Below are 15760 nucleotides of genomic sequence, written 5' to 3' on the forward strand. Positions count from 1 at the left end.
GCACCTGACAACCAGGAGACAACTCACATTCAGGAGAAACATCCATGCCCTGTATGAAATAGCAATACGAAAAATAGCAACACTAAGTGCTGTGTACATAATTACAAGATTTAGTAAACATGTAGGAAGTAATGCAGAGTTTTAAAAAGAAAGATTCAAAAGGTACTCCACTGCCAGCATGCTTACCCTGGAACATTAGATGCATCATTATTTCAAATTAAGTCAACTTTTGGACCAGAACCTAGGCTGTATACTCCTTTCTAACCGTAGCTACTAAAGGGCTGGAACAGCAGCTTATTTTGTTTGTAAGACAACAGAATTGCAGGAAGTTGATTCCCAGAAAAAGTATACAACAGTAAAGCACGGTCTTGGTCAGGGGGCGGGGTTTACATCCTTGGCTTGATTTTTTTTTTTGTTAAGGTCGTAAGAATAATTTCAGTTTTAGAGCTTAACGCTGGAACTTAACTTTTGCTGCTGAAAGATACATATTTAATCCCTATACAGACAGCATTATTTTCACATATGGAGGCCGACATCATGGGTAGTCAAAGAATATGTTTAATAAAAAATAATTAAACTTCCATTTGCTCTATAGAACATCATAGAAAGTAATTCAATAAATTACAAATGACTTTTTAAGACGCTTGTTCAACTACAGAAAGCAAATTCAGACTACACAGAACACAACTGGCAAATATTGCAAATGTCCAAAAAAAACCTGGACTAAGACTTGGATCATGAAGCCTGAAACAAGGGGTAGAAATACAAGGCAATAACAGCTAAGGTTCTTTTAGTAACTACCAACACACACTTTATCATCACCTTGGATATCCTTTTAATTTTAACTTCAGTATTAGTGTAATTCTACTGAGGTTTCCTTATAACCCTTAACTTTATACAACCGTATTTGCATATAGTTTAGCTGATAGTGGGACATTTTTTCCCCTTCTGGTTCAAACTGATTAAAAATAAACCCAATATGTTCAAGTCTGCACCAACCTTCATTACTTGAAACTGTAATTGCCTTATTACATAGAAAGAATCACTAGAATGGTAACCAAACTCACTTGACCATAATTAGGAAAATACTTTATTTAATAAATCTGATATAAATTAGGTTTTAGCCACAAGATTTAGGATTTGTTTTGTGGGGTAAGAGTGGGAAGTGATGGTATTGTTGACATACTCCATCAGCAAACTAAGTTAGTAACTGTTTGTAAAACTTTGGCTATTTCATAGATGCATCCTAGTTAAATAAAAGTGCTATATTACAAAGGGCAAAATATTAAATACTTTTTTCCACCCCCCACGATGAAGAATTGCTACCCCCTTCTCTTGGCAGTTTTTAATTTTCACTATTGCTAAGACACTGCATGAAGGGCCAAAAATCAGAATACTATTTGGGAAAATACGTAACCAGCACAATCCAAATGGTACTTGTATAATTGTGTAATTACATGTAATACTGCTTCTAATCATGGGGCTAGTTATTTTGCACATAGAAACTTATATTTCATTGGTAAATTTCTTGATAAAAAACAACACAGTTGTTTTACTGTACAAGCAAGCAACAGAACTATATCAAAATATACAATTTTTGTTTTTTTATTTTTAAATTTATCCCTTTGTAAAGCTTTTTCAATGACTTCTACCAGTACCTGTATCTATTTTCTCTTAACACTTGCTTATTCTTGGACCGCAAACGATGTAACCAAGGTCAACTGAAGTCTCAGTCAGTTCAAAACTTCTGTAAATGTGAATCTGGGCCTCGACTGTGTCAGAGTAATAGCAGCTTAAGAAGAAGGAGGAATCATATCACACATCAAATATTAGACAGATTTTATATAGTAAAGGGTTCTAAGGATTTGGACTTAAACAGATGCCTTATGCCCTGTTATTGTGGTTTCCAGGAATAACTTGTCTTCCTTACTATTCAAAGTGCTTTTTCTTTAGTGGGTAACTCAGCATAATATATGAAATGATATCCCAATAATGATTTTGGGTAATATTTAATATTTAGTCAGATTTAAATCTGCAGAGAAGTTTAAACTCAAAAGGAGTTCAAAACTATCTATACTTTATTTACCATTATTAACTGGTAACTCCAGGAGGTTTTATGACATAAAACACAAATAGAAATCTACACAAACAAAGCAAACAAACAATTTTTACATGAAGTATGCAGTGTTGAAAGGTCTTTTCAGTGGCACTTTATGACAGTTTGCCTCTTCTGAGTCTTGGGGAAACTACTCCTCATTTTGGGACTTTTAATTCTGCAGAGGGAGCCCAAAACTTTGCAAGGTGTAAACTAAATAGATCTACGTGGTGCCAAGTAGCATGAAATAAGACAGTTTTTGCTTTATTTTCCCCTTACTGCTGTCGAAGAGAACAGCTGTAATAAGGGGGGGAAAAAAAACCCCAACAGTCATATCTCAACTCAGATTTTAACATGATATACAGGATGTCTTCAGAAAACAAAACAAAACCTGAAAACAAGTAATAGAAACCAATGTAAACTTCCTAAACTAACTCAGCTGAGGTAACAGGTAGCCAGTTTAATTGGCTGATTGGGAAAAATTTATCTTCTTTTAAACACACTTGTACCTGAATTGGAAACAGCAGTGCATCACAACACTAGAGCATTTTCATGTAATTAAAGCAATGGATGGTGATGTAGATTCTACAGCTTTCATGACATTCATTAGCTGCCCAAATTATTGCTGAGTTTTGATCTGTAAATTATAAGTGTCAAGGAGGCTGTAAAACTATATTCAAATTAAATCAATAATATGCATAAAGTATTCTGTGTTCACTGCAAATATATTAAATATACAGCTCTTACTTGAGCACTATTTTCATAAAATTAACCCCCCAACAAAATTATAATGCCTTTTGTTGTAATTTTACACCATTGTGTATTTGATAGTACATACAAGTTCAGAAACTTATGAACTTCAAGAAATATTACATGCAAAACGTCTCTGAAAGCAGTTTGCACTTCTAAACAAATACTGAAATGTTCGGTCAGTAAATCATTGATGCACTCAACACTGGGTTATTTACAATGAAATAATTAAAGAATAAATTCAAAATCAGTTTATAATTTAAGTGCAGAGTCTGGGGTCAGTCTTCATCACTGGAATCTGAATCCTCAGATGAAGACGATGTACTATCAGATCCAGATGAAGCATCTGCTTTCTCTGAACCCTCATCTGTGCTGTTTTCATTGTGAGAGCTTGGCTCTGTTCCCCCTTTGTCTTCCTGATCTCTAACCCTAGAATTTTCTTCCTTTTCTTCTGTGGGCTTGGCTGAGCCTGTGTCATTGCTTTCACTGTTCTGTACATCAAAAATATTAGACTGAGACAAAGCTGGGATATGAAGATTAAGGCCTGGAGTGAGAAGCATCCCTGGGTAAAGTATGTTGGACAGAAGTAACGGGTTAAGAGAGAGAGGATTGGCAGCTGCAGCAGCAGAGGATGTTGAAGGAGAACTTGAAACAGAGTTTTCACCACCAGTATCTGTATTTTGGTCTTCTGTCCTTTCTTTCTTTATATCTACCTCCTTTGAATCGCTTCCCTTTTTTTCCTCTGAAATAGATTCTGTAGACTTTGTTAGAAGTCCTCCCATGCCCAGCAAGTTTGGTAATCCAGCCATCCCTGACAGCAGCATGGGGAACATGGCAGCCATGTTCTTCGCTTCTCCTCTAGTAGTTAAGCCAGCTGGCATTCCCACTAATCCTGCTGTTACTTGCAGTGACTGCAGGTTTTGCAGGTTTTGTTGTAAGGCCTGAAGACTAGGCAGATCCACTCCTGGAAGCAATCCATTAGCTAGCAGAGGGTTAACTGATACACTTGCAGTGGTGGCAGCTGCTGCAGCTGCTGTTGCCTTAGCAACCTCACTTTTGGGGCGCCTTCCTCTCCGGCTTACTTCTTCCCGCACTACAGGTCCAGTGAGAATACGGTCAAACATACCTTCTGGAAGAAATCCCTGCAAGAGACACATTGCGCATTTTTAGTATTTTGAGAGCTTAGAGATGGAAAAGTAAAAGCAAACGGAAGACCCAAGCATACAGTAACAGTGTCAAAGATTATTCTGGTATGTAAGCACAGCAGCTTGATCTCCAGACAGCTCACTGGAATTTGTGGTGACTTTGTGCTATCACATCTCAAACATCTAAAGGCCCATTTCCACAGTGAGGTCTACACAGGTATCTTCTCAGACCCTCTGCTAACTCATCCTTAGAGGTTTGTTTGCAGATCAAGCCAAATACAGCCAATTATAGGAACAATCTCAATTTAAGATCTAAACCAGCATTACTTTGCAATATTACCACGTTCCAGTCATTTGACAGTTTAATTAAAAAAACCCCTCAATTTAAAGTTAAATATAAATGTGTGATTTCACACAGACCAACAATCTCCGAGCCCTTTTTATTATTGCTAGTGTCTGTTTAACGTCCTCATATTTCACCTCATCCATAAACTTAAGAATAAACAGTAAAGACTCAAGTTCAATTAAAATGAAATTCAGAGCACTTCTTTTTAGGGCTTGCACAGTATTACTTCACCTCTGTAAGCCCTCCTACCTAATGATGAAGAAAGAATTGCAATGGACACTAATATTATCTGCTTTGAAATGCATTGTCTTGAAAATTCCTCTCAAAAATGGCAATCTCAAGATCAACTATTACTAACCTCCATACTACAATAGCCTTTTTTTCCTCCAGCAAAGATCTCTAAACTAGCTTAATACAACTAAAGGAATTCAGAACTCATGCTCTGTTGTTCTGTCCTGGGGATCACTACTAAATTCTAGAAGTAATTCTGCTATTATTTATACCTTTATTCACTGCAGTCTAATCCTGTTCCTAGTTATCTATTTCTCTACCAGAATGTCCCACAAGGGTACTGGAGAGACTGGCATTTAGGACTTCACAGAAAGATTACAAGTTCTGTTGATAGTGAACTAGAAAAAAAATTAACTTGGTCATTTCTTTGCCAGAGGCTGAAGGTGTAGCATAAATATAATGTACTTCTGACAAGTTCTAGCAGGTGAGGAAATAGACTTCACAAGAGTATTGCCAAACCATCTTCACTTCTGTTAGACACATGGAACGGAAGAGTAACTGGGTTAACCAGAAACCGTTCTTCATTATACAACACAACTTTTGAAGTTCAAAATACATCCTTATCTTCAAGGCAAACAGGGAATGAACTCAGAACCATACACCATACTTGAACCAATGACACTTAAAAGGAAAGAGACACCAGCTATATAATAGTTCCTGTAATTAAAATGCGTACCTGCTGTTTTGTTGGAACTGTGGACAAAGCCTACCAAAAAACTTTCTTCTTTTAAATTTAAACAAGTACAAACCTCAAACAAAACAAAACCTCACTCACTGAATGCACCCTGCTACTAGTAAGAAGCTGGCTCAGGACTACCAGGAAACATAGTACTCTTGTCACTAACTTTGTCGGTAATCCATACAGAAGGAATACATGGGCAACACTGAAGTTGTAGTGCAGACCTACTCCTAAAAATATGTATTAATATATTAACTTAGTTTCCTGCGCTGGAATCTCAATACTAGTTTTTAGCTAAAAACAAAACCTCTAAGAAATACAAAATAGAAAATCTAAGTAGTAGAAAATAGCTATATTAATACTTGATTTACATTTTGATCGAGGATAGTAATTTCTTAAAGGTGCACACTGAAAGTAAATTAATTAAAAAGTAAAATAAATATTTAAAATTATATTTATCTGCCTAACTGTAACTTTAAGAATAAGAAAGTATTCTGTGGGCCAATACCTTCCCTAAAAACCTTCAAGACTACATTTATGAGATGAAAAAAAATCACAGTATTATAGCACCTTCAACCAAATCTCTAATTTGGGGTTGTCAGCCACTGTCCCTCCCTTCCTCCTACTCACAGCTGTGCCAGCAAACCAGGAACTGAGGAGCTGGCAGAAAAAAGCTAACATTGACTCACATTCCACATTTAATATAATACCAGAAATGAAAGCATGCCTTTTGACATGCCTTTTCCCCCCCGCCCCGTTTGCCTTGTTTGTTTTTAAGATACATTTCACGTCATGGTTATCTTACTCTGCAAATACTCACAGACTGCTTTACAACTTCTCCCCATTCAGGAGCCACTCCATACTCTGGATTTTCTTTCAAGAACCTGCACAAATCCTTCAGAGGGGGAGCAAATGCGCCCCCCACCTGAGAAGCAGAAGATAGAAGTCAGGAAATACTTCTCGTTTGATAAGAAAAGGCAACATTTGTACCTGACACTGTTTCATTTTTGCCTTTTATATAAAACAATATAAATAAAGTCTCACTTTAAATTACCAATGAGTACAACACAGCTTTTGACTGATTCCTGGTATTGTATGTGAGATACTCTTGATTTGTTCTGAATCTACTAAACTCAAACTCATCTATTAATCTCATACTTTGCAACTTCAGTATTTGACATTCCTACTGATGTTTAATATCAGAGTTTATTTAGACATGCAGTGAATGGAAGAGCGGCCACATGAATAGAGGACAATAGTGGTCCAAGTATTACCAAGAAGGTTGTAACCACAATCTTGTTAAACTCTTCCTTTATCCACTAAATCAGTCCTATTTTATAATCTCAGCCAACTTTCTAAAAATATTTCCATTCAGAGGCTCTGCTTCTCTTGTGAAATTAGTTCTTGTATTTTTTCATGTGAAAAAGGCCAAGTTAAGATTGTTAGACAGCAAGTCCTAATAAAATCATATAAGCAGGGAAGTAAGCTTTCAAATTAATCAGAAGTATTATTCAGATCCAGAAAGAAAGAAGAAATGGTAGAAAGGAGAAAGAATTCCAGTTTCTAGTCCACTTTCTCTATGAACTGCAACTTAAACTCACATTTTCTAGGCTACTTTTGGTCCCCTCACCCCCTGCTACTGAATGTATAACTGAACTAAAAAAGAAAGCGAGACAAAATGAGTTTGGTGATGCAGAGAAGTTGAGGAAAGGTTAACAACGGGAAAACTGAGGTTAACAAAGTAACAGAAGAGAGTCTCAACTATGGTGTGGAAATTTATTAGCAAAAAAGAGCCGTCATGAAAACACAGACTTTTACAGCAAGCACAGATCAAATCTCTCACTCCTTGATCATCAGCTTTGAAAAGATTCCTCAGGGCACAGCTTATTGTAGAGCAGCCAAGGGTCTGTTTTTCAAGAGACTAGCAACCATACAGGTTCCTCTTTAGAGCTGCTGTCTCAATGCACTGAAGAGATTAGAGACTCTCAAATTCTGCCTCACTCTCCGCTACAGATACAAAAAGCTTCTGACCTTAATACAGCAGCATAAAAAAATTTCCTGCTTTCCTTGCAACTGCTCTCTAACAAAAAGAAAAGCTAGCAGTATCACAAGAGAAAATGCTCCATACATTGACGCAATACCTCAAAGACTCCCACTGGACTGCTGCTCTGGTACTATATTGACATTCAAAGACACCATCCCACACATCTATCCAAATTTGTTCAAAATAAACAACAGTCATGTTTTGCATGCTTTCCTCAAATATTGCCTTTTAGCCTTCCCCAAAGCCTATTCAAATGCATTATGCCTTTCCCAAACTTTGATCACCTGTTCAAAAGCTTGAATTCAGCACCTGGTCTCTCATCTTCCACTGTTGGGATTTTATACAAGAATCCCCGTTCTACTTTTGTTCCCCTGTTACACTACTGTTTAACCTAGCAATGTGATTTACAACAGATATATACTGGTGAACCATAAAGGTCAAATGCCAGAGATAACTGAAAAAAGAAAAAAACAAAATAATCCAGTACACAGGATTTAAGCAATTCTGATGGACAAGTTTCTATGCAGGATGCACTACCAATGTAATTTTAATCATGTCAAAAGTAGTAATGAGAAGATGTACACAAAATTTAGAACTTGTGAGAATGTTGCTACTTTGATCAGAACGACATCTATTTCAGTCGACATGCCTCTGTATTAGGTCAATGGCACAAATATTGCAATATAGTGTTCAATTCCAGCTGAACATAATCCACAGGCTAAGTTTCTAGCTATATCTCACATTTTCATAGTTGCCAAACATTTACTAGAAGACTGTCATTGACTTTCTTGCTCTGTGACAAAACCTTAAGACAAAAACCTTTCATTTGTACACAGTATTTTAGCAAGTGTAATACTAGAGTTCCTCATTTCAGGTAACTTTACATTTGGGGAACATCGGAATGGGAGCAGTAATATGAATACCTTTCTTGCGTTTCTTCTATTTATGAGCTGAACACGTTCTTCACCAGTCAAACTATTAACATCCAGTTTATTAGGGTTTCGACAACGGTGTCTTTTTTGTTTGGGCCTCCCATCGTGCAGCTGCATCCTCTGTTATAAAGGAATTTAAAAGCCAATTATCTTTCTGATATAACTGTTTTAAAAATGGTAAAGATATATATGCATTCTCTTAAGTCAGGCATTCAATTTGAAGTCATCTTTGATTTCAGAAATATTTTAGTAACAATACTAATTTACCAGTCATATAATAAGCAGCCCAGTAGACAGCACTAAATCCTCTCTAATATGCCTCTACCCATTGGTTTGTTTTAATAATTTTTCACTTTTCAACAGTGCTTTAACTGTCGGGAATGTTGCTACTATTTTGTATTATAACATCTTTATAGAGAAATAAGGTTGTTATTCCAGACGTCATAAATATGATTTTCTTATCGTCCGTTCAACATTACCAAATCTCAAATTCAGAGGGAAAATGAACATCATACCCACACAAATATCACTACTATAGCACTGTAACGCAGGTATGAAATACATCCCATGGTAAAATCTTTAACCCTCTTGCACATCACTAAATATGCCGTTATAAATTTTCAGCTGCCATCATCAGTATCACGGTAATGTGTCTTTTCTTATCTTAGATAATTTTTTTAATCCTAGGTAAATTAGACAAAGATCAAATGTCTTTCTTTAGTATTGCTTTTCTTGGCAATTACATTTGTGATGAAAAAGGAAGGCTTGGGGAGCTCAAATTACGTGAAAAGAAAGACATTTTCCTTTTCCTAAACAAAAGAGAAGAACAAAGAAAGAATAATTCCATGTAACACAGAATACAAATTCAAATACATTTTATGAGAAATGTTTTACTATTTAGCTAAAACAAGGCTGAAAGGAATACTCACAGGAATACAAGCTCCTGAATCTTCAACATATCCAGGATGTTCTTTAAGCCACCTTTCTAAATCTTTTCTTTTGGGGGCATCATCACCTGCAAGCCTTGTTCCATCTTTTAGGTTAATAACAGGAACCGGACTCTCTGCATCAAGCATGCCTTGGGACTGTGTGTAAGTGAGTGCTGGGTTTATTCCTGCAGCAACTTGACAGGAGTTAATACCTGGATTAACCTGGAGAAATTCAAAACATTTGACTAAGTTCTCCACAGAAAACAAACCAACACGATTACCTCATGTATAATACAATGAAGGCCACAGTCCTACAGATCATTATGCACACACTCAAGGACTCAGTGAGATTACTCATGCCATAAAGATAGTTCCCTTTAAGTCACGGTACAATCAGGTCCTGTAACAGATGTTACAGGAAAGGATGTCAGAAGGTGTTGCTAGGTCAAATATCAAGTTTTTAATAATACACTGTTCATTACCGTTCATCAAAACTAGAATTAAACTTACCTTTTAGAAATAGTTATCAATATTGAACAGACCTAGTATTTAGTAAAACTCTACCAGTTCTCATTTATGTAGTCATAAACTATCAGTGAACAATTTCAGAAAAAAACCCAACCCAACAGTTTTGAGTAATAAAGTTTTTGTTGTATGTTGACAGCTGGTTATGCTCAGTTAAGGGATTAACAGTAATCTGGACCTTATTTTTTGATATAAAATCAAGTTTACTTACATGATTAGGCTGTTTATTTTTATTTATAAAGAGGACATCAACTCCCTCCACATTCTTCCTTCTTCCTCTTCTCTTTTTGACTACAGGCTGACTGTCAACTATGATTCCATTAGCACTGGCTGTTAAGTGACTGGAATTACCTAATTAATGATGCAATAAAATTAGTGTCAGATGCCTGAGCTGTTTATAACAAGAAACATGTCCAAATAATTAAAAAAAAAGAAATAAAATTACTTGAAATACTGCAAGTGCACATAATTTCTACATGTAATATCTAACAGAAATGGCTTGTTGTTTTATGACTGTTTAAAACACTTAATATCAGGCTTTGAAAAGCCACTCTATGATGAAAGTTTCCTATTACTGTCCCCTACCCCCTCCAAATAAATCTGTACAGGGAGGAGAGCTGTTAAAAACTGCTGACATCACACACACTCAGAGGCAGACATTCCTAAATAAATGTTTGTAACAAGACCTTAATGGTATGTTGTAAAAGAACAAGAAACTACAAAATGCAAGTGAAGGGTAGTATTTTTTTTTAAAGAAAATGTTCTCATCTGAGTATGTATGCGATCTCAATGAATTACAGTCATTTAATCAGAAGCTGGCCTAAATCAAGCACCCAATTCTAACAATTTCAAATATTTTAACCCCAATTTTAACTGCTTACTTTAGGTTCATTTTTATTTGTCAGTGTACACCTACTGTTATTTTTTATGAAAATAAGCTGTAAACTTTTGGCTATAAGCCAAAAAAAATTGGGTCTAGACTATTGTCCTCCACTGTTTCTTTACATGAGACACAGGAAAGAATATGAACAGTGCAAATTAACACAGGCATAAATCTGGAACTCTTCATCTTCACTTACAAACTAGCCACAATAAGTTCCAATTTAAACTGACTTCTGTCAGTGTAGAGTAATGCACTTTATAAGTATTAAAATCTTCTTGTGGGGTTGTTTATAATGTGTAATGGCATCCTTCTAATAAATGAACGTTACAGTAACTGACACTGTGAGAGAGTATTCATGTGGTTCAAACCTCACGCCTCAACTTAGGTGCCCAGTTTCCCTAGCACACTGGAGAAATTCCTCCAGACTGCAGTTCAGAACAAATAGCAAACATCTCTCGCCACTGCCTATACATGGAGATCAACAGAAGAACCCAGAAGCTAAGATTTATTCCTAACTCTTATGCCCTCTGATATTTTATGTACCTGATTCAGGAAGTGATTTAGGGAAGTTGACAAGGCTGGTTTCTGAAGCATTCTGGAGTTCGCGTAGCCGAGCCAGGTATTGCTGCTGTCCCAATGCACCTTCCTCACTTTCAAATGGCCTTTTCTGAGACAGTCCCTGCTTCTGAAAAGTCAATTTCAAACCACCTTCCTGTTAAATAAATCCCAGGGTTAGAAGAGTCTCTTCTGAAGCAGAAATGACTACTTCATAATCAGGATTCTCACAGATAAACAGTTACACTAGAAGAGTTGAGGAAGAATGAAAATATTGTATTAGACCTTAAAACAAGTCCTTCTTCTCTTCCGTGTAAAAAAATATGAATAGAAATTTAAATTGAATTGCTTCTACGAATATAAATTTTAAATTATCTCTCAACTGAAAAATCCAGACACTGAACAGCTGTCTAGCTCCCTAATCTAGTCCTTAAGAAATGCCAAACCCAATTACAAGAGAAAATTTTCAAACGTTTTTATGTGCTACCAACAGGTATGCAAAGAAAAATGTTTGAAGCTTCTGGCTTGCATTTAAACTGGGAAGTTTACCTGTGAAGGCCATAAAATAATGAAAGCGCGTGCTGGATAGGACATGCTGAAATCTTCAAAAAAAGCCAAACAACAGAAATACCTTTTCTGACTAACCAGATTTCTTAGAAACAGCATAAAGCAGGCTGTCTGAGGAAGCACCAGAATGGCAAAATTTCAATTTAGAGAGAGAAATAACAGTGACTCCTTCCAGTGGCTTATGCAAATCAAAACAAACAAACAAACAAAAAACCAAAAAAACCCCAAACCCAAAAACGAAACACTCAATGCCCAGAAGCAGCAGACCCAAATACCCACAAACAAGTGTGTGAAGGAAGTGAGAGTGAGAGCAGGCAGCCACTTGCAGGTAAAGCATGCCGCACACCGCAATCGCAATCAGGTCCTAGGGCAATAAAAATAAACATACGTCATTGATTTTCACTGTAAACTCCTTTTCTCGTACATGCTTCTTCACCTTTGACATCTGTGGTGACTGATCATATTCTTCTTTAACACCTGCAAGAGGGGGTGTTGGTGCGCTGGGCTCACTGTAATCTGCAGCTGCACCTGGGCTATCCAGAAGTTTGGTTGTGTAGAAAGATGCCACCGTATTGCTGTCATAGCTCCTTCTTGCTGAAGGCCATTTACCTTTCAACACTGTTTGACAAATACTATCAAGTCGATTAATCATAACTCGATCCTAAAAAACAGAGAAAGTATTTTTGTAAGAGTAATGTTTACCAACACTGTACACATTACATTTATGTATTATCTTCTAATTCTAAAAAGATTATGTCAAAATTGTTAATCACTGACTTGAACCTAAAAGATTTGTAAGTTCCTGAATTTGTACAGATTCCCTGTAAAACTTTGTGAAAGCCATCTCTGTACTTAATTTCACCACCTGTAAACAAATATGCAACCTCACCTATACAGGGTCTGGGGCCTGCAAGTGCTTGAAACACATTATCTCACTGATTTTTAAAGGAAAAATACGGTAACTACCAAAGTATTATTTGTGGGTCTGGCTTTGACTCACAGGCAGCAGGGTCTGAACCTGTGGGGAGCACCATAACGTATCTGGCGAACAGCATTTATAGAACTAGACCTACAGACTTTTATTCACATCTCATTTTAGCTTTTGAAACCACATTATTCCTCAGTCACATTCTTAGACACCAAACACAGATCTGACTTCGCACTTGCGTACTACATAGATCTCAAGTCCCAATAAACTCAGCTAAGTATACGCAGACTCCAGAAACTACCAAGTTTCCTGATACTTTCAGAGTACAGTTATTTGTAAATAAAAAATGTGAAGGCTAAAATTACCTGTTCTGTAAGCAAACATTTTTCGCCAAGTTCAAGACCCTCCCCATATTTAAAAAAAAGTCTGATTTTGTACACTCTGCTGTACTCACACTTTTGTACACCATTTTTCACAATATTCCAAGCACCTGTGACATGAAAGTTATGCTCCCCTTCTCAAAATGAATGTTCAAAAATTATGAATAGTAGCATTTAGATTTAAATGTATCTTCCAGGAGCAAACATAAAAATAACTAAAGGCTCCTGAAAGTTCAGATCCTACATCTGTTTTCCTTGTTTCATCACCCTTTTTGTCTCCTGTGTTGCCTTCCTTTTCAGACTTTCCTCAGCTGCCTGACCTTGGAACTTTCCATTACAAGCTTGTGATCTGGCTCTGAATTTTCATGCTGATTTGCAAGTCATGCCTGTTCCACAGAAGTAGATTTTGAAATTATGTTTTTTATTAAAATGCCAGTGTATTTCTTTTATATAGCATATGCCTAGCAACACACTAAACATGCTAAAATTTCTTTAGAGCTATTGAAAAATATAAGCATCAAAAAAGTCTGTCACAAAAGTTATCACATGGGCTTTCCTACACTTAAAAAACAAAAGGTAACACACTAAAACCTGTAAGTGTAATACTGACTATAGAAGCAAATACATTTTTGAGACCCAGAATATGTCCAAGTCAGTCTCATTTTCCTTATACGTCAGGAAAGAAATGTATCAAAAAAATATATCACAGTTAATAGTTTATGTAGTGAACAGCCATTCCAACAATTCACGATTTTTGCTTCCTCTCCTTAGTAAGCTAGTAATTGAAAGTCTAAGAAACTGCTCTGCAGTCTTTCAAGCTATGTCAGCCATAGAAATTCAGATATGACTAAAGAGCTTAAAAATAGTCAGTATTTATTTCAAACAAGATGAATTTCCAGTCACTTAGTGTTACTATCTTTTCGAAGTGTACTTTAGAATTTCACTAATTTCAACAATTCACATATGGAATCATACAGTTATATTTTAACATAAAAGTTGTATTACACCAGTGCTTCAGCCAGTCTATACTTTAACATGACTTAGGATTTTGCAATGTAGCTGAAAGAGTCCTACTACTATTAAGAAAGTTTTTCTAATATTTAGCTTCACTGATTTCTTGCTCTGTTTTATTTTTTACATTCTTTTGGACTACTCTGAACAATTCCTCTCACTGACTTAAGATCATCCAAATACCTGATAAATTATCTCATCTTCATCTTAAATGTGCTTCCTTTAAAGTTTTGTTTCCTATGTGAACATTCTCTCTTTTACAGATATAGCTATACAACTGATGTGCAAAATGCTTCGTCCTAATTTTACTATAATGTACCACGAACAAAACTCTGTTTTTTTTTTTCCCCAAGATCTCCCCACAACTCAGTGGTATGGTTTTAACATATTTAATTGAATACTAATGTCACAGTCCACCTTCCCCTACAACTTTGGTTTTCAAAGTAGTATTATGAACTTGCCTTTGGCCAGTAGGATGCAGCCAACATGTATCCACCTTGTAGGAGATAACTGGAATTTGGTGTTCCATTGTTCATCTGGAAACTGTCTTGCGTCTCATCTTGTGTTGTACTCAGAGAGGCTACACTCTCTTCATCATATGCTTTTATATGCGGGGTTCCTTCTGCTAAATAAAACCACTAATATCATTTGATGTTGTCAAGAAGTTAAACACTCATTATAAGAGGTTCAGATGAACAAAACACACAGAACAACGTTCAGGGGAAGTCCAAACACAAAATTAAACTGAAGAATTAATCTGTTAGGTTTTTCAGTACGACTGCTGATCTTTTTCTAGGCATGTAAATTCCACACATATTCCTGTTAATATTTCAAGAGCTCAACACATCAAACATTTAGCTATTTGAAAACAGACATGCTTCAGAGCAATCTGATAGGCAGTCCTTACTTATTTTAACGTATTTCCTTTGTAAGCTAACATGCACTAAAATATAGAATGAAATTGAAATGAAAGGTGTCTAACAACCAGAACACGGCAAATCTATTTGGATACTACTTTAAAAAAACATCTCATTTCTTTTACTGGATGGAATACTGGATGTTCCACATCTTGAACACATGTGTCTGCATAATTTAATTTTTTAAATTTTAATCACAGAGCATTTTTTCCTAGTGTCTTTCCAGTGTGTCATCCTTATACTTTTCGCCTCATTATTATTTTGCCTCCACCCAGACAACAATTTAAGTTTCACTATGACATGAGGAAACAGTCTGAAACTAGAAAAAAAAAACAGAAGTGCTGCCTGAAAAGGTGAATACTACATCAGCACAATGAGTAAGAATATTGAGGGACAATTCTACAGAACTCAATTTGTCCTTAACAATAGCTATGTATCGAGTCATCTGATACAATTTAGCTCTCTCTTAAAAGATGTTTCAAATGTGAAAGGTGTGCCAAAGGTCCATGATCGTTGTACAACATATGAAATAAAACTTGGGCTTAAAATTAAAATGCAAATGAAGTTAACAGAATTTTCCAGCATTTACCAATCTCTTCAACAGCAACTTACAGCAGAAGAGCTACAAAAAGAAAGGCTGACTGATTACAAAATTTTGCAGTCTGAGGATGGCACAATTACTTGCCTAAACAGACTGAGCTGGCAGAAAGCAAGCCTAGTATTTGGACTTGTAGCACGTGTTATAGTATCCACCATCTAGATCTAAATATTTGTCACACAAGC

The 15760-nt window shown here is 36.1% G+C and overlaps 1 protein-coding gene across 7 annotated transcripts in view; it reads right to left on the bottom strand.

Moving 5' to 3' along the window:
- Positions 1–540: 540 nt before the first annotated feature.
- The window catches only part of CHD9 (chromodomain helicase DNA binding protein 9), a 102143-nt gene continuing 86923 nt past the window's right edge, over positions 541–15760 (bottom strand). For 5 of the 7 annotated variants that reach the window (XM_072871925.1, XM_072871930.1, XM_072871926.1 and 2 more), the window contains 8 exons: positions 14522–14685; positions 12130–12402; positions 11163–11331; positions 9948–10087; positions 9212–9433; positions 8274–8402; positions 6127–6231; positions 541–3987 (listed from right to left, as the gene is read on the bottom strand). In XM_072871925.1, the coding sequence (XP_072728026.1) occupies positions 3124–3987; positions 6127–6231; positions 8274–8402; positions 9212–9433; positions 9948–10087; positions 11163–11331; positions 12130–12402; positions 14522–14685 (2066 nt within the window). In that variant the 3' untranslated portion in view covers positions 541–3123. The remainder of the gene's footprint in view (positions 3988–6126; positions 6232–8273; positions 8403–9211; positions 9434–9947; positions 10088–11162; positions 11332–12129; positions 12403–14521; positions 14686–15760) is intronic. The other 2 variants (XM_072871927.1, XM_072871928.1) reach the window with 2 other exon arrangements.

This window comes from Ciconia boyciana, chromosome 9 (assembly GCF_034638445.1).
Source record: "Ciconia boyciana chromosome 9, ASM3463844v1, whole genome shotgun sequence".
In the NCBI taxonomy this organism is placed as follows: Eukaryota; Metazoa; Chordata; class Aves; order Ciconiiformes; family Ciconiidae; genus Ciconia; species Ciconia boyciana.